General features: G+C 42.1%; 2 protein-coding genes across 4 annotated transcripts in view; one reads left to right on the forward strand and one right to left on the reverse strand.

The window, feature by feature from the left end:
- The window catches only part of NRG4 (neuregulin 4), a 37,888-nt gene extending 31,255 nt beyond the window's left edge, over positions 1–6,633 (reverse strand). For both annotated transcript variants that reach the window (XM_081965010.1, XM_081965009.1), the window contains exon 1: positions 6,403–6,633. The gene's annotated coding sequence lies outside the window, so the exon portion shown is untranslated. The remainder of the gene's footprint in view (positions 1–6,402) is intronic.
- TMEM266 (transmembrane protein 266) overlaps positions 1–23,063 on the forward strand; it is a 46,476-nt gene that overhangs the window by 5,683 nt on the left and 17,730 nt on the right. Inside the window, exons 2-6 of one of the 2 annotated variants that reach the window (XM_081964996.1) lie at positions 9,855–9,952; positions 12,712–12,900; positions 19,342–19,496; positions 21,279–21,352; positions 22,628–22,684. In XM_081964996.1, the coding sequence (XP_081821122.1) occupies positions 9,939–9,952; positions 12,712–12,900; positions 19,342–19,496; positions 21,279–21,352; positions 22,628–22,684 (489 nt within the window). In that variant the 5' untranslated portion in view covers positions 9,855–9,938. Of the gene's footprint in view, positions 1–9,854; positions 9,953–12,711; positions 12,901–19,341; positions 19,497–21,278; positions 21,353–22,627; positions 22,685–23,063 lie in introns of those variants that run through there. The other variant, XM_081964997.1, reaches the window with a different exon arrangement.

Here is a 23,063-nt window from a genome sequence, read left to right on the forward strand (position 1 = left end):
CTGTGGACTTCAACTCCCAGAATTCCCCAGCCAGCAGACCTGGCAGTTGAAATCCGCGCACCTTAAAAGTTGCTGAAGTTTATAAGAAACACTGATCCATACCGATTGGTGGTAGTTCTGTTGAAATACTAAAAGGAAGGGTGAAGAAATGCAGTTTTTACACTCACTTGCCCAAATTCTGATGCTGGCTGGGAGTCTTGAAAATTAGTTCCCATACATCTGGAATGTACCATCTGGAGACACTGCCAGTGTTTTCTTTTCCATTATGATATGGAAGATGCCCTAGGTTGCCAGAAATGGTACCTTCCCTTTAGTTCTAGGAATGATGCTTTGGAATATCTATCTATCTATCTATCTATCTATCTATCTATCTATCTATCTATCTATCTATCTATCTATCATCTATCTATCATCTATCTATCTATCTATCTATCTATCTATCTATCTATCTATCTATCTAACTTCTATCACAATTAATCATTTATCTAGCATCTATATCTATCTATCTACCTACCTACCTACCTACCTACCTACCTACCTATCTATTTGCATCCATCCATACATCCTGTCTGTCTCTCTATCTATCTATTTTCTATCACAATCATTTATCTAGCATCTGTATCTATCTATCTATTCATCTATCTATCTTTTTCTTTCTTTCTATCTTCTATCACAATCAATCAATCGTTGATCTATCCCTATCTCTATCTGCCTATATCATCTATCTACCTACCTACCTACCTACCTACCTACCTACCTACCTACCTACCTACCTACCTACCTACCTACCTAGATCCATCCATCCTGTCTCTCTCTCTCCTATCTATCTATCTCTATCTATCTATCTATCTATCTATCTATCTATCTATCTATCTATCTATCTATCATCACCATCCATCAATCATTGATCTATCCCTATCTCGGTCTGTCTATATCTATATCATCTATCTCCATCGATCGATCCCTGTCTGTCTGTCTGTCTGTCTCTATCTATCTCTATTTCTATCTATCCTTGTTAATAGTACAAGCAAAGCTAATGTAGCTATGTGAATGTGAAGCTTTTTCTTTTTTTTTGCTCAACACGTTAACAGAAAAGCCAACTAAATTCTATTTTGAGAAAAATGCATTTTGGGGGTAAGTAAAAAATAAAAAAGCTTTCTCCCCCCCCCTTTTTTTTTTCAGCCTCCTTCCTTTCTCTTAAAATCCCCAGAAGAAAAATGCCTTTCACTTACATCCGCAAATATCAGTTGCTACTGGCAACCCCCCCAAAAAATCTCCCAAACGCTTGCCAACTACTACTGAAATTTATTACAACCTCTGTCCCCCATTGCACGTGGGACGGTTTGTGTTTGTGTGGCTCTTTCCACTAGGTGACTCTAAAGGTATTAAGGGAAGGGTGAGAAAGAGGTGTACACACACACACACACACACACACACACACACACACACGTTTCTTCTCCTGAGCAAATCGTCGCAAATAACATTTTGTGCTTCAGTTCTACAGATGAGGCTGCAAAATCATCCTAGAAGTTCCAGAATTATCAACTTTGGGACCAAATGGGATGAATTGACAGTCCTCGATTTACAACAGTTCATTTAGTGACTGTTCAAAGTTAGAACGGCACTGAAAAAAAAGAGACTTAGAACCATTTTCCACAGTTAACGACCTTTCCAGCATCCCTACGATCATGTGATCAAAATTCAGGCGCTTGGCAGCTGTTTCATACTTGTGACCGTTGCCAGACTCACTTAACAACCGTCTTACTAACTTAACCACTGCAGTGATTCACTTAACGGTGGCAAGAAAGATCGTAAAATTCACTTAAGAAATGTCTCGTTTAAACCACAGAAATTTTGGGTTCGGTTGTGGTCGTAAGGCGAGAACTATACCTGTATAAGGTTTCTTTTAAGATATTTTTTCAGAAGTTTTTGATTTCCAGCTTTTTATTCTTCCCGGAGCTGCCTAAGCATCCTGAATCCTATTACCTCCCTCATTATTTGGGGAACAATAAGCAATGCTGATGATTTAAATATTCCTTTCAAGTTTTCTTTATCTTTGAAAACAAAAGTAACAACTCTGATGTGTACGTCTGTGTGTGTGTGTGTGTATATTGATTCTTGCTATGCATTCAAAAACTATTTTGGCCACTTCCATTGCCATTCATTACACATTGCCCAAATAACTAATGAGTCAATTAACTCCAGTTAGACTTTGCTAATTGGGTCATGATCAGGTTTTCACAGCTTTTAAGTTGTGAAAACTTCATCATCACGCCCCAATTAGCAAGGTTATTCCATGTTCTGGGAATCAATATGCTTCATTTCAATATTCTAGTTTTGCTTGGAGAAAAGCAATATATATCTTCCAGAATGAACCGCCCTTACCAAGGAAAGTGATTTGCTCACTGGGCTTCCCTCATTCCCCCTCTTGCTGTTCACCGGAAGAGAAACTGAGGCAGCTAAATGGCATTGGGTAACAAGAAGAAGAAGGTTTTCTGAGGGTTGATGGAATGCCGAGATTGGCAGCAGCAAACCCACAGCAAACAAAAAGAACAAGTTAAGGATAGATTCTCCGAAAACAACCCTCAGCCTTTCATTATTCTCCAATAATACAGGTAGCCCTTGACTTACAATGGGTCACTTAGAGACTGTTCTGTGTTACGACGAACCTTCCAGGGAACTGATTTTGGGACGCTTGACAAATAAAGGTGTGGTTTTTTTGGCAGAACTGTCATAAATCATGGTCATGTGAATATAGAATAGAATAACAGAGTTGGAAGGGACCTTGGAGGTCTTCTAGTCCAACCCTGTTCTGACCCAGGCTTCCTTAAAAAGCCAGAAGCAGAGTCTTGGTCCCGGCAAAACCCCTTTTATTTACACAACTGTGAGTTCCTTTCATTCACAGTCAGCAAAGCTTAGCAAACAGTCTTTCAAAGGAATATTTATCCACACGAACCTTATCTCGCTCAGAGAGCTGCCAGATAACTAGTTTCCAAACGCAGGGCAAGGCAGCACTTGGCACAGAGTCTCTTATAGTCGCAAACAGAACTTTCCACTCTTGAAACAACTGAGTGAACAAATTGTTTCCTGCAAAAGCCCCCTCCCCATTCACTCCTCTTTTGTTTCCTCCGGGAGGGGCCAATCACCTCCAAGGTGTGGCTTTACTCCTAAGTCGACCCTGCTTTCTTAGTTGTTCACACCAAACCCCCTGCTCACATAGGATGCTGCAAACCACCATAAATGTTCAACTGTTTGCTGAACATCTGGTACGCAGTCATAACATACCACTTCTCAGAACTTCGGGTTGTAAGAATGCCTAGGAGAGCAGTCCCCAACTTGGGGGGGGTGGGCAGGCCTGGTGGGAAAAGAGGGCATGTGAGTGGCAGGCCCAGGCATGTGCACAGCTCCAATTGTGAGTAGAGTTGTATTTGTAATTTTTGTGCAGTAGAGCACCGAGACCTTCAAAGCACAAGGCAAGGGAAGGGTTGCCACATTTTTTATTCATTATTCAAATCTCGCCTGGCAAATGCTTTGCCATATGTGATCCCAGGAGGAGCAACGGTAGCTGTTTGCAAACCCTCTGCTTTAAACACAGATTTGTCACCCAGACTTAAACTGCAACATGAGTTGGTCTGGAGAGAAGATGGTTGGTTAGGTGTCCCATTAACAGGATGGTTTAAATGAAGATTCGTCTCTGGAGATTCTCGGTCATCCAAGCCATGGTTGTCCCAAAGGTGCTTTTTTTCCCCCCAAGAGGCAACTGGACTTTCTGGTTTTTCTTTGAAGACATTTTGCTTCTCATCCAAGAAGCTTCTTTAGAGCTGAAGAAGCTTCTTGGATGAGAAGCGAAACCCCTTCAAAGAAAAACCAGAAAGTCCAGTTCCCTCTTGAAAAAAAAAAAAGCACCTTTGGGATAAATGAAGATTCTGTTGAGGCCAGCCCACGGCCAGCAGAGCTGGCAGCAGATTCGGACAGTGAGGAGGTTGGGGAGGAGCCTGGGCCAGTCCTGGAGTCTGGGGAGGGCTCGAACGAGGGCTCTGTGTCGGAGGCAGAGAGGGGACCACGGCCGTCTGACAGTTATCAGCTGCCTTCAGAGTAAGAGCCTGTTCCCAGTGTGCGCATGCGCAGAGTTGTCAGATGAAGGGAAGAGCTAAAGAACAGGGGTCGACTTGCGAGTAAGGCCACAGGTGGACGATGAATGACCCCTCTCAGAGGAAATAAAAGAGGACCAAAAGGGGAGTGGAGTTTGCAGGAGACAATTAGTTCATGCCTGCATTCTCGCCAAGTATTGCGCCCGTCTGAAAGATCTCGGCCTGGCCACTCTCCAAACCTGATAAAAGGTCGGTCATTGGGAACTATCTCGAAAGACTGCGGGAGAGGAAAGACTTTGCTGGAGAGGAACTCACAGTAATTTTTTTAAAAAGGATTTATCGGGACGAGGACTCGGCTTCGTGCTGCTGGGGAAGCCCAGGTCAGAACGGATTCAGCCATTCAGGCCAAAAGTATCTTAAAAGGTTGAGTCATGACAACTGAACCAAAGTTTACTAAAACGGAGAGGTTTTGTTAAGTCATTCAACTAACGTCCTCAGTGAAAAAGAAAATTGGGAAGGCAGAGAGCTGTCGGAAAGAACCAACTCTTGCCACACAGACCTACCGAAATTTTCATTTTGATTGAAGAAGTTACAGTCCTTGGATAAGTAATAAAACCTCTCAGTTTTGCCAAACTTTGGCCCGGTTGCCTTGATTTAAATAGGGTGACCATAACAAGTAGTCCTCGACTTACAGCAGTGACCGTTCAAAGTTACATCGGCACTGGAAATATTCCGACTTCCACCTCGTGCTTCTAACCATTGATAGAATCTGTTCCATGTATCATAATATTCTGTCTCTCCTTTGTCTTTTATATTTAACATTAGTCTATCCATTTCTGGACAGACTAGTATCTTCCTTATTATCTCCTCCTCTGAAGGGATATCTGGAATGAGATTATATATATATATATATATATATATATATATATATATATATATATATATATATATATATATATATATATATATATATATATATATATATATATATATATATATATATATATATATATATTGTGGTATTTGAATATGATGGTCAAAAATAAATGTACAACACTTGCATTGTTTAAGCAGTATATATGTTATCTGTTTTCACTTTGTTTTTTATGGCAAGTGAAATGCCAGGACAATCACACTGTCTTCAGTATACGTATATGTAAATAATTTTTTTAAATTTTTTTTTTAAAAAAAGAAAAACTCAACTAGCAAAGGACAAAGAAATTCTGTCGAAACAAACGAGAGTGTCAGCTCTCCTATTGCTCTCAGTTGCCAATTGAACATACGGTATGCACAGAAACATAACAGGTGAGCATAATAAACAAGCAGAAGGAAATTGCCATGTCGATGGCTTGCCGTTTCCAAACGTCTAAGGGACATGCTCGGTGCCAAATAATGTGGGTAATCATAGCTCAGTGACATTTTGGAAAGTCAACATTTCCCCCATTAAGTTTGCAAATCAGTGCCTCTCCTACTTCAAAGCCTCTTACAACATTATTTAACAAATAAACAACATTCCTGAAGCCTCTACAAACCATAGTTTTGTAAGCCAAGATCAGTGGAACACAAAATAGTTTGTTTTTCTTGTAAATTATTCTATTTGTTTCTTGTGCAAAAAAATGGAGGTGATAGGGAACATTTTGAATAAGATGAAACTTTGTCGAAGAAAGTTTCTCCCAAGTTTTTTCTGCCCTCTCTAAAGCATGGCTAAGCTCTATGAACTGAATTTTTTTTTACCCTGCTGATTAGATTAAAATACGAGCTTTTAGATGCACTACAAGCAAACATCCAGAGTAACAAATCTGTTGTCTGCTCCTAACATACAGAGAACTTTTAACTTGGCAACAAAAAAACTGTACCCTCCACATTCTTCTTGCCTTCGGTTACTACCAAGGTGCATTTTGAAATTGCACTGATGCACTGAGCAATCACATATTGTAATGTTCCAAAGTTCTTATACAAAAAAAAAGTGGATAATGTTTACATTTTGGCTGGACTGTGCACAGTGACCATCAGGATTGCGTCACAGAACAAATATCAAACTCCTCTGAATAATTCCCACTACCCAGGTATGACTTCAGAGAAAGCTCGCATTTGATGCAAATCAAAACCGCAGGATTTCCGGGGATATCCCCCTGGGCGAAGTTTGGCCACAAAAATGTTTAAAGACACACAAAGAGAAAAGCTGCTTAAAGGCTTCCCTTCCTTTTGTAACTCCCTACTTTATTCAAGGAAGAACGACGACGGGTCGCCTCCAGCATGGAATTCCCACTGCAGTTAAGCTTGTAGTTACTCAGAAGTCGTTCGTACTCACACTTAGAAGTTTGTCAAGCCTCTTCTTGGGATGATGAATGCTTGATGGAAGTCAGGAATTCTTGTCTGCCTCAAGTACCGACGACCGGGGCCTTCAGTGGTTAAAAAACTTCACGGGACAGAATATTAGCTGCTCAGATTCTGTTGTTAGGCCGTGTCTCATGGTGGCTCCTCTTTTAGGGCACTCCCCTTTCCACTGGCCGGGAGGAAGGTGTGTTTCCGAGCCTTGGTTTTTGTGCAATCCTCTTTTGGAAGTGCAAACAAAAGATAAGGCGAGCACAATCCACCCCACTGGCTTTGGGTGGCCAGATCTCCCATCAGCTTTCCCTTCTAAACGTCCTTCCCTTCTCACGATCCACGTACGGCCACCGCTCAGCCCAAAGTTTCCGTGGTTGACATTCGTCAAGCGAGATTTGTTCCTCTCTTTATGACAGGGGTGTCCAAACTTGGGAACTTTAAGACTTGTGGACTTCAACTCCCAGAATTCTGGGAGTTGAAGTCCACAAGTCTTAAAGTTCCCAAGTTTGGACACCCCTGCTTTATGACCTTCCTCACCGCCGTGGTTAAATCACTGCGGTTAATAAGTTAGTGACCCGGTCAATAAGCAAATCTGGCTTCCCCATTGACTTCGCTTATCAGGAAGGTGGCCAAAGGGGACCACGTGATTCTCTAGGACACAGCAACGGTCATAAGTGTGAAGCAGTTGCCAAGTGTCTGAATTTTGATCCCATGAGCATGGGGAGGCTACAAAAGTCATCCGTGTGAAGAATGGTCCTAAGTCCCCATTTTTTTCAGTGCCGTCGTAACTTTGAACGGTCATTAAACAAACTTGTAAGTTAAGGACTTCCTGCACAACAAAAGCACATTCGTCTTAAAACCCCTGGGGTCAATCTGTAAGTTTCAGCCATCGCGTTCGTGCCATCCTTAAGAACGCTCGTTTTTGTCTCCGTGTGCATGCTTACCTCCGAACTGGACGGTGGTGTTTCTCTGTGTCATATAATAAATGTGGGTATATGCGTAATTTTGCATCTGTTTGTTTGTTTGTTTTGTCGTCTTTATGTAGTGTACATTGGAGGCGGTGATCCTTTGAGCGCTGCATGCAGCGAAATTTCATTTTCACGTATGCCGATTGGGGTACATTCAAAGTGACAATAAAGTCATTCTAGGTTCTCTTTTTTAAAAATAAAATAAAATAAAATCCTGAAAATCTTGACTCCCTTGTTATTCCTTCCTGTTCTCCCACTCCCCACCCTGGTAATTTTCTGGTTTTCTTTTCATTTGCAACTAATCTGTGCCCTTTTCGTCTTAAGGCAGGAGTGAGCAAAGTGCAGCTCTGGAGCCTCAACATGGCTCTTTTGTCCCTCGGTTGCGGCTCCCTGTCACTCAAAATATGCGTCACAACCGCCAATGTGTCACACCTGCCCCGGCATGCGATTGATTGAACTTTTCGACCTCTGGTAAGCCAACCATGGATCAATCCAAGAAAAGAAAAGTTTCAGAAGAAAACAGAACGTTTAATTCAACTACATATATGCTAGTTCTGTGGCTGCTCAGGAAATGGTCAGGCGTGGGAAAGACTTTTGTGGCTCCTGGTGGGTTTTTTTTTTGGTGGAAAATGGGTCCCAGTGGCTCTTTTGAGTGTTTAACGTTGCTGACCCCTGATCTTAGGGCATTTGAGCTGGGTGCTTCTTTCTTCTATCACTGAGTGGATTTGATTTGTTAGGGAATGTTTAGTATTGATCCATTCTGATTCTGTCTGGCAGACGATGGGACCTCTCTAAAATGACAATGTGTGCAAGACTTTTACACGTAAGAGCAGCTGCAGGCCGTAAGAGTAGAGTTGGCATCGGTTCTTTGTTCGGTTTGAGCTCTGTTGTCTGCATCTAAACATATTTACTGAGTAAACAATTTAGAATAGAATAGAATAGAATAGAAGAGTTGGAAGGGACCCTGGAGGCCTTATAGTCCAACCCCCTGCCTAGGCAGGAAACCCTACACCTCTTCAGACAAATGGTTGTCCAACATCTTCTTTAAAACTTCCAGTGTTGGGGCATTCACAACTTCTGGAGGCAAGTTGTTCCACTGATTAATTGTTCTCACTGTCAGGAAATTTCTCCTCAGTTCTAAGATGCTTCTCTCCTTGATTAGTTTCCACCCATTGCTTCTTGTTCTGTCCTCAGGTGCCTTGGAGAATAGTTTGACTCCCTCTTCTTTGGGGCAACCCCTGAGATACTGGAACACTGCTATCATGTCCCCCCTAGTCCTTCTTTTCATTAAACTAGACATAACCAGTTCCTGCAACCGTTCTTCGTATGTTTTAGCCTCCAGTCCCCTAATCCTCTTTGTTGCTCTTCTCTGCACTCTTTCCTGGGTTTGTCTGTGTAGTGATTGATGTGACCAGTTTTCGGCATCAAAACAGGAACTGCTCGACTTACAACCAGAACTGAGTTCCAAACGTACGTTGCTAAATGAGATAATTTGTTAAGACAGTTTTGCCCCCGTTTTTCGACTTTTCTCGCCTCGATTGTTACGAGAATCGCTGCAGTTCCCAAATTAGTAACATGGTTGTTAAGTGAACCAGGTTTCCACGTTGAGTTTGCTCAATGGAAAGACCGCAAAGGGGGAATCGCGGCGACTCTGGGACACTGCAGCCGTCATAAATGTGAGCATCCGAATGTAAAATCAAGAGACCGTGGGGATGCTACAAGTGTGAAAAACATAAGTGTGGCTCCACTTTTTCAGGGCCGTCGAAACTTTGAATGGTCACTAAACGGACTGTCGTAAGTCGAGGACTGCCCGTATAAGAAGAGTCTCGGCACATCAGTTTCAGGGACCTGTTGTGCCTGATTCCTGGATGGGCTGTCGTTTGATGGTTTTGACACCTGAATTTCTCCAGCATTCTGCTTGACGAGTAATAAACTCGGTTCAAGAATCTGGAAAGCAGCCTTAGAAACTCAGCCAAAGCCGTGATTTTTGGCAAGGTTTCCGGAAAAGGAAAAAAATACTTTCTTTTATCTTCTGAAGCAATCCCTTGGGAAGAAAAAGATGAGCGCCGAAGACCTTCGGTGTCGCACAGTATCCCCAAGTAGGAAGAAAGACTCATTCAGCCTTTGCTGATGTAGGCAGATTAGGATTAAATGCTAGCTCACTGCTTCTCTGCAGCTTCCTTATCGACACGCAAGCCTATTCATCCTAAATGTCAACTCCCAGACACCGAAAGAAGGAATGACTTTTTTAAAAAAAATCTTCACCCACCAATTGAGTCCTGCCTTGGCGAGGCAGTGGCGGCTGCGTTTCACCTTATTTTAAAACCTATCCAACCTGCTTACGTGTTAAAAGAATTCCTAAGGCTTGTTCATGCCCGGGATTTGCTTTTATGCCTTTGGTACATAAAGAGGTTTTGCCACTTAATTCACAACGTTTTATTCCCTGTTTCTTTTTTCCCTTCCAAAGGATTTTCCCCTCCTGATGCCACCGATTCATGACTGAGGAGCTGGAAACGGCTAGAGAAGTCCTCCCTTGGTTTCATCGTTCAACATGACCAACCCCCAGTGAGTAACGAGACTTGGATAAGAATCTCTCGATATGCTTTTTCTATACGGTGTCGTTCTGTTGGATATCAAAAAGGCACCCAGCAATGAATTAAAGTCTCTCTTGGTCTGGAAAGTTGGAGATTGCGGTAGTAGAAAACTTTCTGTGGTATGGATGATCCGTAAAACCTCCACATGTCCTTCCAAGCTTTAATTTCACATAGAGCTTCCAGATAGAGAGACAGACAGACAGACAGACAGATAGATAGGAGAGATAGATAGATAGATAGATGATAGATAGATAGATAGATAGATGATAGATAGATAGATAGATAGATAGATAGATAGATAGATAGATAGATAGATAGATGATAGATAGATAGATATAGAAAAAGGGACACAGTGGCTTGGTGGCTAAGATGCTGAGCTTGTCAATCAGAAGGGTTGGCAGTTCGACAGTACAAATCCCTCGCACTGCGTAACAGCGTGAGCTACTTGTCCCAGCTTCTGAGCTTCTGTCAAAGTAGCAGTTAGAAAACTCATAAAAAATGCAAGTAGAAAAATAGGGACGGCCTTTGGTGGTAAGGGAACAGCAATCCATGCTCCTTCGGTGTTTAGTTATGCCGGCCTCATGACCACGGAGACGTCTTCGGACAGCGCTGGCTCTTTGGCTTTGAAACGGAGATGAGCACCGCCCCCTATATATACCCTCTTTCTACCATCACTTCCTCCTCCATGTGATAGGCTTTATTTACCTTTGGGTTCCATTCTGTATGTATATCTTTATATCCAGACCACTTTATCCGTCCCGTGTAATTTAAATAAACCGATGCCCTTCAGATGTTTGAACTACACTCCATATAGCAATAGCCCTTAGATTTATAGACTGCTTCACAGTGCTTTGCAGCCCTCTCTAAGCGGTTTACAGAGTCAGCCTCTTACCCCCAACAATCTGGGTCCTCGTTTGATTGGTCTCGGAAGACTGGAAGGCTGAGTCAACCTTGAGCTGGTCAGGATCGAACGCCAGACTTTGGGCAGAGTTAGCCTGCAATGCTGCATTCTAACCACTGGGGAGTGAGTGAGTAAATGAGGCAGGGAGGAAGGAAGGAAGGAAGGAAGGAAGGAAGGAAGGAAGGAAGGAAGGAAGGAAGGAAGGAAGGAAGGAAGGAAGGGCACTAGCAATAGCACTTAGACTTATATACTGCTTCACAGTGCTTTAAACTCCTCCTAAACTGGGTTTGCTGGTAATCAAAAGTAGTTGATCTGGCCGTGAGTTTCTAGCTCTCTTCTAAAATATTCTTCTCAAATATTCCTGGTTGCTACTCCTTTTTTTTTTCTTCCTTTTGTTATCTAGAAACAAGAGGATATAATACGGCTCGCTCTTCCCTTTTTCGATTCCTCGTGTTCGTACGAAAAACAGATGTTTTGTTTGGGGCAAATATTCTTGCATAATTTGCCCGCCGGAATAGAGTGTCTTCTATAATTATCCAGGCCATTTAATTCACTGGAGGATTTTAAACACTTTTTTTTTCCCAGAGAGAAATCAGTGCGAGGTCTGCAGCCAAGCTCATCAAACTGAAGTTGAAAGCGAAGCCTTTCCCCCCCTCCCTGCTTACCTTACCTTGTTTGTTCCCGGCTCATGACGTTTATTAACCACTTTATCCTACGTGATTGAGAACTGGAAGGGTGGCAGGTGGGAGATCTGGTTTAGGTCCTTTGGCTTTCTAAAAGGCAGCCATTGAGGTGGGATAATTAATCCTGTTTCCTTTCATTGTTTCTCCAAGACGATGTATATTTCTCAGCTATTCCAGGAAAGCCGGAACAGGAAATAGCACAAGATGGTATGAATGTCACTATTGTTGGTGGGGTGTAATAATAGAAGCCCGAAAGCTTGCTAGATTCTTCCCTTTGCAAACTCTTGTAGGGTCTCCTGCTTGGGCGGGGGGTTGGACTTAATGATCTACAAGGTGTCAACTCCCAACGTTGTCATAGTGAGAGAAGGGGAGGAGTGCATTCCATGCATACTTTCGACTAAAATCGGATCTCAGATTACTGCAGCAGGCTTCGGAGGGGTGCACCTCATTGGAGAATGTGATTTATGACACAGACCAGAGGGGAGGGGAGGAACAGGGGTAAAGTTCAGCTATAACTCAAACAAAGCTTAGACCTGACTGCGAAAAGATCTTGCCTATGATGCTCCTAACAAATGACTACTTTTATATTGGAACTTGGCTTGATACTCATGAATCAATTAGAGCATTTTTAGGAAACCTTACGCAAGATCCCTTCCAACCCTGTTAATCTGGTTTACCTGGGAAGGCTGACAGAAAGACTTTTCGACAGGCGGCCCTCGACTTACAATCATGATTGAGCCCAAAATTTTCCGCTGTTAAAGTTAAGCGAGTTTCTTGCTCCCGTTTTTAAGTGAGTCACGGCAGTTGATAAGTCAGTCAGCTAGTTGTTAAGTGAACCTGGCTCCCCCATTGCTGTCACTTGCCAGAAGGTTGCAAAAGGGGATCGTATGGACATAGCAATGGTCATAAACCTGAGCCAGCTCCCAGGAGTCTGAATTTTAAACACATGATCACGGAGACACTTCAAAGGGCACAACTGTGAAAAACTATCCTAAGTCCCTTTTTTTTTCAGCACCGTTGCCATGCCAAACGGTCACTCAACAAATGGTTGTAAGTCCAGGACTGCCGGTAAAGGCCAAACAAAGATACTTGCAGTGGTTTGAGTCTGGTTCTTATTTTTGGTTCTTTCCTTGGTGACCTCCTTAGGCCTCCTATAGAAGGTGGAGTTTCCGAAGTTGAAATAATTTCACAACAGATAGAAGAAGAAACTCGGAGCATCGCACCCGTCCAGCTTGTTAATTTTGCCTATCGGGATTTACCTCTGGCTGCCCTCGATCTCTCCGTGGCAGGTTCCCAGCTCTTGTCAAATTTGGATGAGGAATACCAACGAGAAGGGTAAACACACATCTACTTACTTTTCACTCCCCAAACTTGTGTGTGTGTTTGTGTGTGTAGGGAGGAAGGAATAGGAGCATCAATTAACATGCCTGTTGTAAAAATAACGAAGCTAATTACAGGTGGGAGGCGGGTGGATGGGCCTATCACGCTCGCAATGGCCAAATTGATTAATAGTGTATAAAGGCAGATATCTCTTCAATGGTAGTTTTTACACTCTGACAATGTTAGCAGTGGCTAACGGGAGCTAAGTGAGCAATATATTTTCAGTTCCAGAGAACTCCGTGGTCATGTGGACGCCATGACTCAACGCCGAAGACGCATGGAGCGCTGTTCCCTTCCCACCAAAAGGGGGTCCCTATTTTTCTACCTGCATTTTTGACATGCTTTCGAACTGCTAGGTTGGCAGAAGCTGGGACAAGTGACGGGAGCTCACTCCGTTAGGCGGCGGTAGGGATTCGAACTGCCGACCTTTCTGATCGACAAGCTCAGCATCTTAGCTACTGAGCCACCCGTGTGTGTGTGTGTGTGTGTGTGTGTGTGTGTATACAGACACACACAAACATATATGCGCACACACATACACACACATTCCAGTAATTTAATTTACAGAAAAGGAACTCTCCTTTTTATGCTGTCATTCGATCGTTGTCCCAATCTCTGGATCCACCTTTGGCAACTTTGATTGTGCATTGTTGCTGTTACCAAATCATGTTTGTTTAGAGCTCTTAAAATTATGATCTTAATCCCTTACCAGGGAAAAAGGGTTTGATTATGGTTGTTTTTGTTGAACCCAAGACTTTAGTTTCTGACTTTTGACGGTTTGGGTAACAAGTCCTACTAGTTCCATGGTTCTTAATTTGAGACTGGAGGTCCTGAAAAGCTTTGCTCTTTTCTTTTATATATCGCATTATGCGTAGTGGGAAAGAATGGTTATAAAATGCTTTTAGGCTGTGTCACTTTTGGGTTTCGTAAAATGCTTTTAGGCCGGAAATGGAGGTAGGCAAATGCAGCAGAGGTCTATTCTTCTGAAAAGAGCCTTAGGAAAAAATAAGATTCAGGCTGATCTCGACATAATGCAGAATTGGAGGCAAAAATGAATTTTTAGCAGAGTTCTCCAAGCAGTACAAATAGCAGCTTTGCCTTTTCTGGCTTAAAGAGTTTCAACTTAATGAATGTAGTTCAGCGATAGAAATACATCCATTGTCAAAAAAAGAGAGAGTGCTTTTAAAAAGTGGGGGGGGGAAATGCTACCCCCAAAAAAGGGGGGAACTTGTGATATATCATTAAAACAGTAAACAGTTACAGCAACTAATGATCTATCACAATTTTTTTACTTATCTATTCAAGGTTGACTCATCCTTCCATCCTTCCGAGGTGGGTAAAATAAGGACCCAGATTGTTGGGAGCAAGAGGCTGACTCTGTAAACCGCTTAGAGAGGGCTGTAAAAGCACTGTGAAGCGGTATATGAGTCTAAGGGCTATAGCAAGTGCCCTTCCTTCCTTCCCAGTGGTTAGAATCCAGTATTGCAGGCTAACTCTGCCCACAGTCAGGAGTTCGAGCCTCACCAGTCTCAAGGTTGACTCAGCCTACCATCCTTTTGAGGTGGATAAAATGAGGAGCCAGATTGTTGGGGTTTATAAGCTGACTCTGTAAACCACTTAGAGAGGGATGTAAAGCGGCATATAAGTCTTAAGTACTATTGATAAGGAAGGAAGGAAGGAGGGAGGGAGGGAGGGAAGAAGGAAGGAAGGAAGGAAGGAAGGAAGGAAGGAAGGAAGGAAGGAAGGAAGGAAGGAAGGAAGGAAGGAAGGAAGGAAGGAAGGCTATGGTGGTGCAGTGGTTAGAGTGCAGTATTGCGTTATCCTGACCGGCTCAAAGTTGACTCAGCCTTCCATCCTTCCGATGGAAGCACTGTGAAGTGGCGTATAAGTCTAAGTGCTATTGTTATTGCTGTCTAATGCACTTTATCTAATTTACTTATCCTTATAGCCTTCTATGTACCTATGTTTCTCTTATAATTCTTATTCTGTACTATTTTATATACAATCCATATTGCATTCTCTCCCCTTTCTGGGGAATTCTGGGAGGTGAAGCTCACAACTCTTACAAGTTGTCCAGAGGTTGGGCACCTCTGCTCTACAATACATTTGAAATAGTAGTTCCCGCTTAACAGATACAAAATGATGACCTTATCTTAACATTTTGGGATTCTTTTAAGTCTCCATCCTCCAGACCTAGTATCTAATACAGGGGTGTCCAAACTTGAGAACTTTAAGACTTGTGGACTTCAACTCCCAGAATTCCCCAGCCAGCATGGCTGGCTGGGGAATTCTGGGAGTTGAAGTCCACAAGTCTTAAAGTTCCCAAGTTTGGACACCCCTGATCTAATATATATTAGAAATGTTGGGCTCAATTGTGATTATATATATATGTATATATATATATAACATACAGTCCTGGACTTACAATCACAATTGAGCCCAACATTTCTGTTGTTAAATAAGACATTTGCCAAGTGAGTTCGCCCCATTTTACGACCTTTCTCGCCGCAGTTGTTAAGTGAATCACTGCAGTTGATCAGTTAGTAACCCGGTTGTTAAGTGGATCTGGCTTCCCCCTTGACTTTACTTGCCAGAAAGTCGCTGACCTGACCTTCCCATGACCTTGGGACACGGCGACGGTCGTAAGTGTGAACCAATCGCCCTTCATCTCATGCGATCATGGGGGAATGGTACAAAGGTCGTAAGTATGAAAAATGGTCATACGTCCCTTTTGAACTGTTCTAAGTCGAGGATATCAGGGGTGTCCAAAGTTGGCAACTTTAAGACTTGTGGACTTCAACTCCCAGAATTCTGCTGGCTGGGGAATTCTGGGAGTTGAAGTCCACAAGTCTTAAAGTTGCCAACTTTGGACACCCCTGACCTATATATTCAGTTTTTGGACCTGAGGGTTGATACATCCCTTTTGTTAAATTGGATGCTCTTGTGGACTGTGTGTTGTGTTGAGCCAAATTCCGTGTCCATTCACGTAGCACCAGGCTGCATTTGGTGGCATCACATGCCCTTCCCCAAGTCACGAAAGCGGGGACTGTGACATCTGTTAACAGCTTGAGTTAGGAGTGTTTGTGGTGGCTCATTACCAGAGTATTATGGTAATCTTCCCCCCACCCCCGTTCGCTGTTGAGCATTCGCTTAAACAGCGGTATATTACGAAAATTGTCAGTTGGTAATAGAATTGGCTTTGTACACAGGGAAGGGCTGATGCGCGTAGCTCCTTTTTTCGTAAATTGGCATCTTCCCCCTCTCAGCATATTTTTTAAAAACCCTCAGTTTAAAAAGAAATGTATAAATAGATTTATAGCAGGGATCTCACATAGCAGCTTGCTTTTTAAAAAAAAAAATCGCAAAATTGTACTTATTTCCATAAATGCTCCATTGCTGATGAAGGCAGTTTGATCTTTTCCTTGGAAGAGGTTCAATTTGTATTCGCTTGGATCAAATCGCTGTCTCTCTATCTATGTATCCTACTTAAAACTGGGAAGGAATTTTTCTTTATTTATTTATTTATTTTTGCAATTTATATCTAGTCAGTCTGCCAGGTAAAATTCAGGCATCTAATTTTTCTACCACTTTGCTAGCAACTGGAAATATTTTTGATGGATGCTTTGATGGTTCTTTGGTTGTGAACCTTTTTGATGTTCGTTGTTATAATAATAATACTCTGCTTTTAAATGACGGTATAATTTACAAAATACACACTTATAACTTACATCCCTAAAGAATGATAAGCATACATTATCTAAGGGAAGACTTTAAAAACAATCCTTATCCTTAATTGTATCTTTTTTGTTGGTAGCAATTTCAGACCCCTTCCAATGTCTATATTTTTGTCCGCTTGTTTTTATTTTTGCTTTTAGCGAGGTGAGCCCCCGTTAAAATTCCAGCCTTATATTCTCACAGTTGCTTTAAACATACGGGCATCTCTGCCATCTACTGTCCATTCTGGGGAATTTAAAAAAATAATAATCAGAATTAGAATAAATATTTAGGAATGACAGATAAAGAAATGAAATAGGAACCCAGATTTTAGAAATATTGTTGGGAGAAGGAATGTGGTTATTTATTTTTAAATGTAAGTAGATCATCCCATAGCTACAATTTTAGAAAAGACTGCAATTTAACATCGCTATAACTCCTGCGTATCTGTAATTAAGCCTCCAGTTTTTGATAGATGGCAACTGAAGTCCCAAGAGAATGACTTAGGAAGTTTATTAGTAAACTTGGTGCGCTCTGTTCTGTTGCATTATGTAAAGACTTAATAATATTTGCTCTGGAACATTAAGTCCTGAAGAGAAAGGACACATTTGGTTGCATTGGCAGACGTTTCAAGGAAGAGTAAACGCTTTGCATACTGAACGGATTCCTGTTCAATTAGTTGTTGGTGTCTGAAATAAAAATTCCCAGGTAGCCAGTGCTGGGGAAGACCTCTGCAGTAAACTTCGCTGCTGGATAAAATAATTTAGTGCTTTGATTCGGTATAAGGCAGCACGCATTTTCTTAACTGTTGTTACTTTACTCATTACTGTACTGTACTTTACTTTACTTACTTACTTACTTGCTTACTTACTTGCTTACCATATTTTTCGGAGTTTAAGATGCAGTCCCGTCCCCCCTAAAAGAGGGTGACAATTTGGGTACGTCGAATATAGCCCCGGCCCCCACCCTTTGGCCTCTATCTCCCAGCAATTTGCCTCCTTGCAGCAAACAGCAAACAGCCTGTTTCACTTTCACAGACTGATTAGCACAAGCAGCGGATTTTCAGTTGGATTGCCCTCCCGACAATCAGCTGTTTCAGGCTGCAGGGATTGCCTATTGCCGCCTCCGTGTGCCCCATTTTCGGCCTCTGCATCCCATTTTTGGCCTCTGCGTGCCCCATTTTTAGCCTCCACGTACTCCATTTTCTGCCCATTCCAAACCCCACCCGCCAGGAACGGGCAGAAAATGGGGGGTGCGGAGGCCGAAAACAGAATGCGGAGGTGGCAATAGGCTAGGGCAATCTATTGGGGTTGAATCCAGACTGTCTCTGTGCTTACTTATTACAAGGAGAACTTTGCAAACTGGACTTAACACCAGGTGTCCAGTGAGGATGATACGTTCACTAAGCAGATGGGTTGAGTACATATGTACCCATAAAGATACGTTTCATTAAGGATATTGTGTTGTGATGATTTAGGCAGGGCTGGATCAGGACCAAGTACGAAAGCTCCATGGAAGGATGGAAAGGATGGTCACATCCTTTCAGCCCAACTATTTATGATTCCTGCTAAGAGGGTGGAACGGAGAACCCCAGATTAAATTTGCATCCCGCATCAGAAGGAAAGGCGGGGTATAAGTTTAATCAGTAGGATGGAAGAGAATAAAAAAGAATAGAATAATAAGAGATTAGAAGAATAGAATAGACTAGAAAATAGAATAGAAAATAGAATAGAAAAATAGTATAGAAAATAGAATAGAATTAGAAGAATAGAATAATAGGATAATAGAATAAGATAATGGAATAGAAAATAGAATAGAATATAGAATAAACTATAGAACAGAATAGAATAGAATAGAAAAAAGTATAGAATAGAATAGAACATAGTATAGAAAATAGAATAGAAAAACAGAATAGAGTAATAGAAAAAATTAGAATAGAATTAGAAGAATAGAATAATAGGATAATAGAATAAGATAATGGAATAGAAAATAGAATAGAATATAGAATAAAATATAGAACAGAACAGATTAGAACAGAATAGAAAAGAAAAAAGTATAGAATAGAATAGAACATAGTATAGAAAATAGAATAGAAAAACAGAATAGAGTAATAGAAAAAATTAGAATAGAATTAGAAGAATAGAATAATAGGATAATAGAATAAGATAATGGAATAGAAAATAGAATAGAATATAGAATAAAATATAGAACAGAACAGATTAGAACAGAATAGAAAAGAAAAAAGTATAGAATAGAATAGAACATAGTATAGAAAATAGAATAGAAAAACAGAATAGAGTAATAGAAAAAATTAGAATAGAATTAGAAGAATAGAATAATAGGATAATAGAATAAGATAATGGAATAGAAAATAGAATAGAATATAGAATAAAATATAGAACAGAACAGATTAGAACAGAATACAAAAGAACAAAGTATAGAATAGAATGGAATAGAGTAGAGTAGAATAGGAGCAGAGGTGGAAGGGACCTTGGAGGTCTTCTAGTCCAACCCCCTGCTAAATAAGAACGGACTCTTAAATACCCGCCAACCGCTTTCTGCTCACACAGAACCTGGCTGCTTCTGCCTTGCTCTTCTTCACCTATCTGCCTTTCTCTCCTGTGTCTTCCTCTTCTTCCTCCTCCTCCTCCTCCTCCTTCCCTCTGTTTTTCTCCCCTTCAGATCTAACTGGCTAAAGCCATGCTGCGGGAGGCGAGCGGCCATTTGGCAGGTATTTTTGCTCAGCGCGAGCCTCAACAGCTTCCTGGTAGCTTGTGTAGTTTTGGTGGTCCTCCTTCTGACGCTGGAGCTGCTCATAGATGTAAAACTTCTCCAGTGTGAGTAGCAGGCTTTTCTCTTTGCTGTTTCTGTTTCCTTCTTCCTGGAATGTTTGAGCAAACCACAGCATACAGGCAGTCTTCGGTTTACGACAGTCCGTTGAGTCATGGTTCAAAGCTACAACGGTGCTGGAGGGGGGGGGAGAAAGGGAATTACGGCCCTTTTTCATACTTACGAAGACTGCCTTTACGCCATGGCATGAAACCTTATGCAGCCACAAAGGGGGAATAAAAACTATTATCCAGACAGGTTTTATTTGAATATCATTTCTGTTTCCTTCACACACACACACACACACACACACACACACACACACACACCGCCTCCTGTAGCAGCCGCAGCTCTTATCTCCTCGCCTTTGCAAATCTGTATGTTTCTCCGTTACCACTTTTCCAGCGTAAAAGCACATCATTTCGTTCGGGTTTTTCCAGAATGTCAAAAGTTTGAGAAACAAAACTTAAGACGTTGTGTGTATTTGCCCTTCTTTTGGTTTGGGGCTACTTCCAGCCACATTCCTGCTTGTCAGTTCTGGAATGTACGTGGGTACGTGTCCGGGGGGGGGGGGAGAGAGCGTGCGCATAGACACGTACACACAGAAACATGCGCCTCTCTTTGTGTCCGCTTATTGCCATATTTTGTCTTCTTTTCTTATGGCCAGGAGGGTTCTCTGTGCATGTTGTTTGGGTGATAACCATCAATGTCACATTTTAACGTTATGGTAATAGTTGGCTGTCCAGTCCTGGACTTACAATCCTTCTACAGAAGGACAGCCTTCCTTATGTTGGAGGTACCAGTGCGAAGCAAACATTGCCTCCTTCAAACATCTCCGTTTTGTAAGATCCAACCTGGGTCGTTCACCAAGACCAAAGACTTAGTCTTCTGAACTTTGAAGTGTGAAGTTTCCCGAGTCCGAGAGCTCGGAAGTCTAAACCCCCAGTTCCGATGAACGACCCAGATTGGACCTTGCAACCTTATCCTGAGACATCATAGATTTGCTTTCATTCGTGTTTGTTTTGACCCCTAACCTCTGGAAATTCCCCTAAATCTCTCTATGTAAAAACGGCTGCGTGTATGCGTCCGTCCCAGCATAACTCTGGAACGCCTCGAGCAATTTCAACCAAACTTGGTACACAGATGACTTAACTCTCTGGAAATAAATACTGTGAGGGTAAGACACCCCGGGGTGGGGGTTTCTGTCAAGATACAGCCTATTGTGCCATAACATGGCTTCTACTGTACTGCCATAAAATGGATTCTACTGTACAGCGCAGTGGAGTTGCCATGGTAACTCCCTCTGGTAAGGGGGAAAAATCCAACATTGGAAATTATGTAAGGTCTGGACATTTTCACCCTATATGTAAATGCGCGGGCAACGCCGAGTTATCGGCTAGTCCTTTATAAACTTTATTATTTCCTATAATATTGTCTTTGAGCCTGCTTTCCAAAATGGTGACATTAATTTAAGAATAAGAAGGAGAACGGACAGCTGCGTTTAATTCTAAAATACATGTTAAGACTGTCCGTTCTGCTTCGGCCTATGCATTGCACACATCATATGGCTTGTGTGATGTCTTGTTGCCAGGGTGGGAGCTTATATTATTTTATTAATTTATTATGGGATTATTCTCTTTTATTTGCTTTATTGTTTTACATATGAGGTTTTTCCTGTAAGCCGCCTTGAGTCACCCTGTGTGAACAGGCGGCAATATAAATTTCCTAAAATAAAAATAACATAAATATCTAACTTGTGGTTGTTGGGTTTTTTTGTCCTTAAATTGTAGTTTCAAGTGCATCACAATTCGCTGGTGTCATTCATTGGATCAGCCTGGTTATCCTCTCGATCTTCTTTTCCGAGGTAAGAGAAATACAAATGGTTACCGTATGGAAAAGAAATATATCTGGATTTTATCACAGGAGAAAATGGTTTTTTTCCCCCCCTATCCTTCAGTAAATGTATTTTTAATTGGGACTCAACAGACTTTTGGTTTTCGGAAGAGGCTTTCCCGAACTCATTTTAATGCGCTAATGGTCCGGGGAAAACCCGCGTACAAATCAGCTCCCGATTAAGAATCGAGAAAGTCCCAGTAAGTCTCTGGAGACCAGAGAGCCATAAATAGCCACTTTTATTGACAGATGCTTACTTCCATTGTCACTTGAAGTGTTGAAATAAGTGGCGCGAAATGAGAACAATTGGCCTCTACACTGTTCCAGAGGACTTAGTAGTTGTGGCATTGTCCACAATTGAAGACATCTCAATCAAAGACTAGAATTAAGTCTAGAATTAAAAGCATCTTGGCTAGCACTGATGATGGTTACTTAGTTTGGGCCACGAAATGTCTGTAAGAAAAGGATCCCACAGTCCTCCTCCTCCTCCATCTTCATCTTCACCTCCACACTGCAAACCCCACTCCCTTCCAGCACTGATAACGTTAGCTAGTTGGGTAATGAAAGAAGAAAACAACTAAGGTCAGAGAGAACCAAGGATCCCACAGTTCTTCTCCTCCTCCTCCTCCTCACTGCAAATCCCACTCACTTGTAGCACTGGTGACATTCCCTAGTTAGGTAATGAAACACCTGCAAGAAAAGGAACAAGCTCAGAGAGCACCAAGGAGCCCACAGTTCTCCTCCTCCTCCTCCTCCTCCTCCTCCTCCTCCTCCTCCTCCTCCTCCTCCTCCTCCTCTTTCACTCCTCTTTTATTCCCTCTGGGAGGGGCCACTCATCGTCCACCTGTGGCCTTACTCCCAAGTCGACCCCTGTTCTTTAGCTCTTCCCTTCTCCTGGCAACTCTGCGCATGCGCACACTGGGAACAGGCTCCAGCTGTTCTTCTGCCTCACTGATGTCTGACTCTGAAGGCAGCTGATAACTGTCAGATGGCCCTGGCCCCCTCTCTGCCTCCGACACAGAGCCCTCCTCAGAGCCTTCCCCAGACTCCAGGACTGGCCCATCTTCCTCCCCAACCTCCTCACTGTCTGAATCTGCTGCCAACTCTGCTGGAATAAGAATGAAATAAGCTTTCTATATCATTGATGCCAGCGGGTTTTTTTAAAGGAATGTGAAAAACACAAATGCTAATTTTCTCTCATCTCCCTCTTTCTCCTCTTTTGTTTCCCAACATCGACTCTCTCTAGACTATTTTGAGAATAGTCGTACTTGGTATATGGGACTATATTGAAAACAAAATTGAGGTAAGTCCAAAGTAACAGAATCTTTTATGATCCGTCCCTCTTGGTATGCATCGCTTACGTTTCTGCTACTCGTTGTAGCAACCGGGTTAAAGTCAAAATTCAAGGCGGGATATTCTGCCCCAAACTGTCGCTCCTTTGCACAGAACCTGCAAAAGTGTAGCTAATTCTTGACTTACGACCACATTTGAGCCCAAAATTTGTGTTGCTGAGCGAGACGTGCAAGTGCAATATGGGGGAAGTTGTGGATTATGGATCCAAAAAAGGGGAACGATTGGATTGCCACTCAATAATGGCAGGCGTAAGAAACCAGAATCCAGGATAGAGTTCAAAAGTACTACAAGTTTATTTCCTGTTATTTATACAAAAGAATCCGATCTAC

This window comes from Natrix helvetica, assembly GCF_964273705.1.
Source record: "Natrix helvetica genome assembly, chromosome: 12".
In the NCBI taxonomy this organism is placed as follows: domain Eukaryota; kingdom Metazoa; phylum Chordata; class Lepidosauria; order Squamata; family Natricidae; genus Natrix; species Natrix helvetica.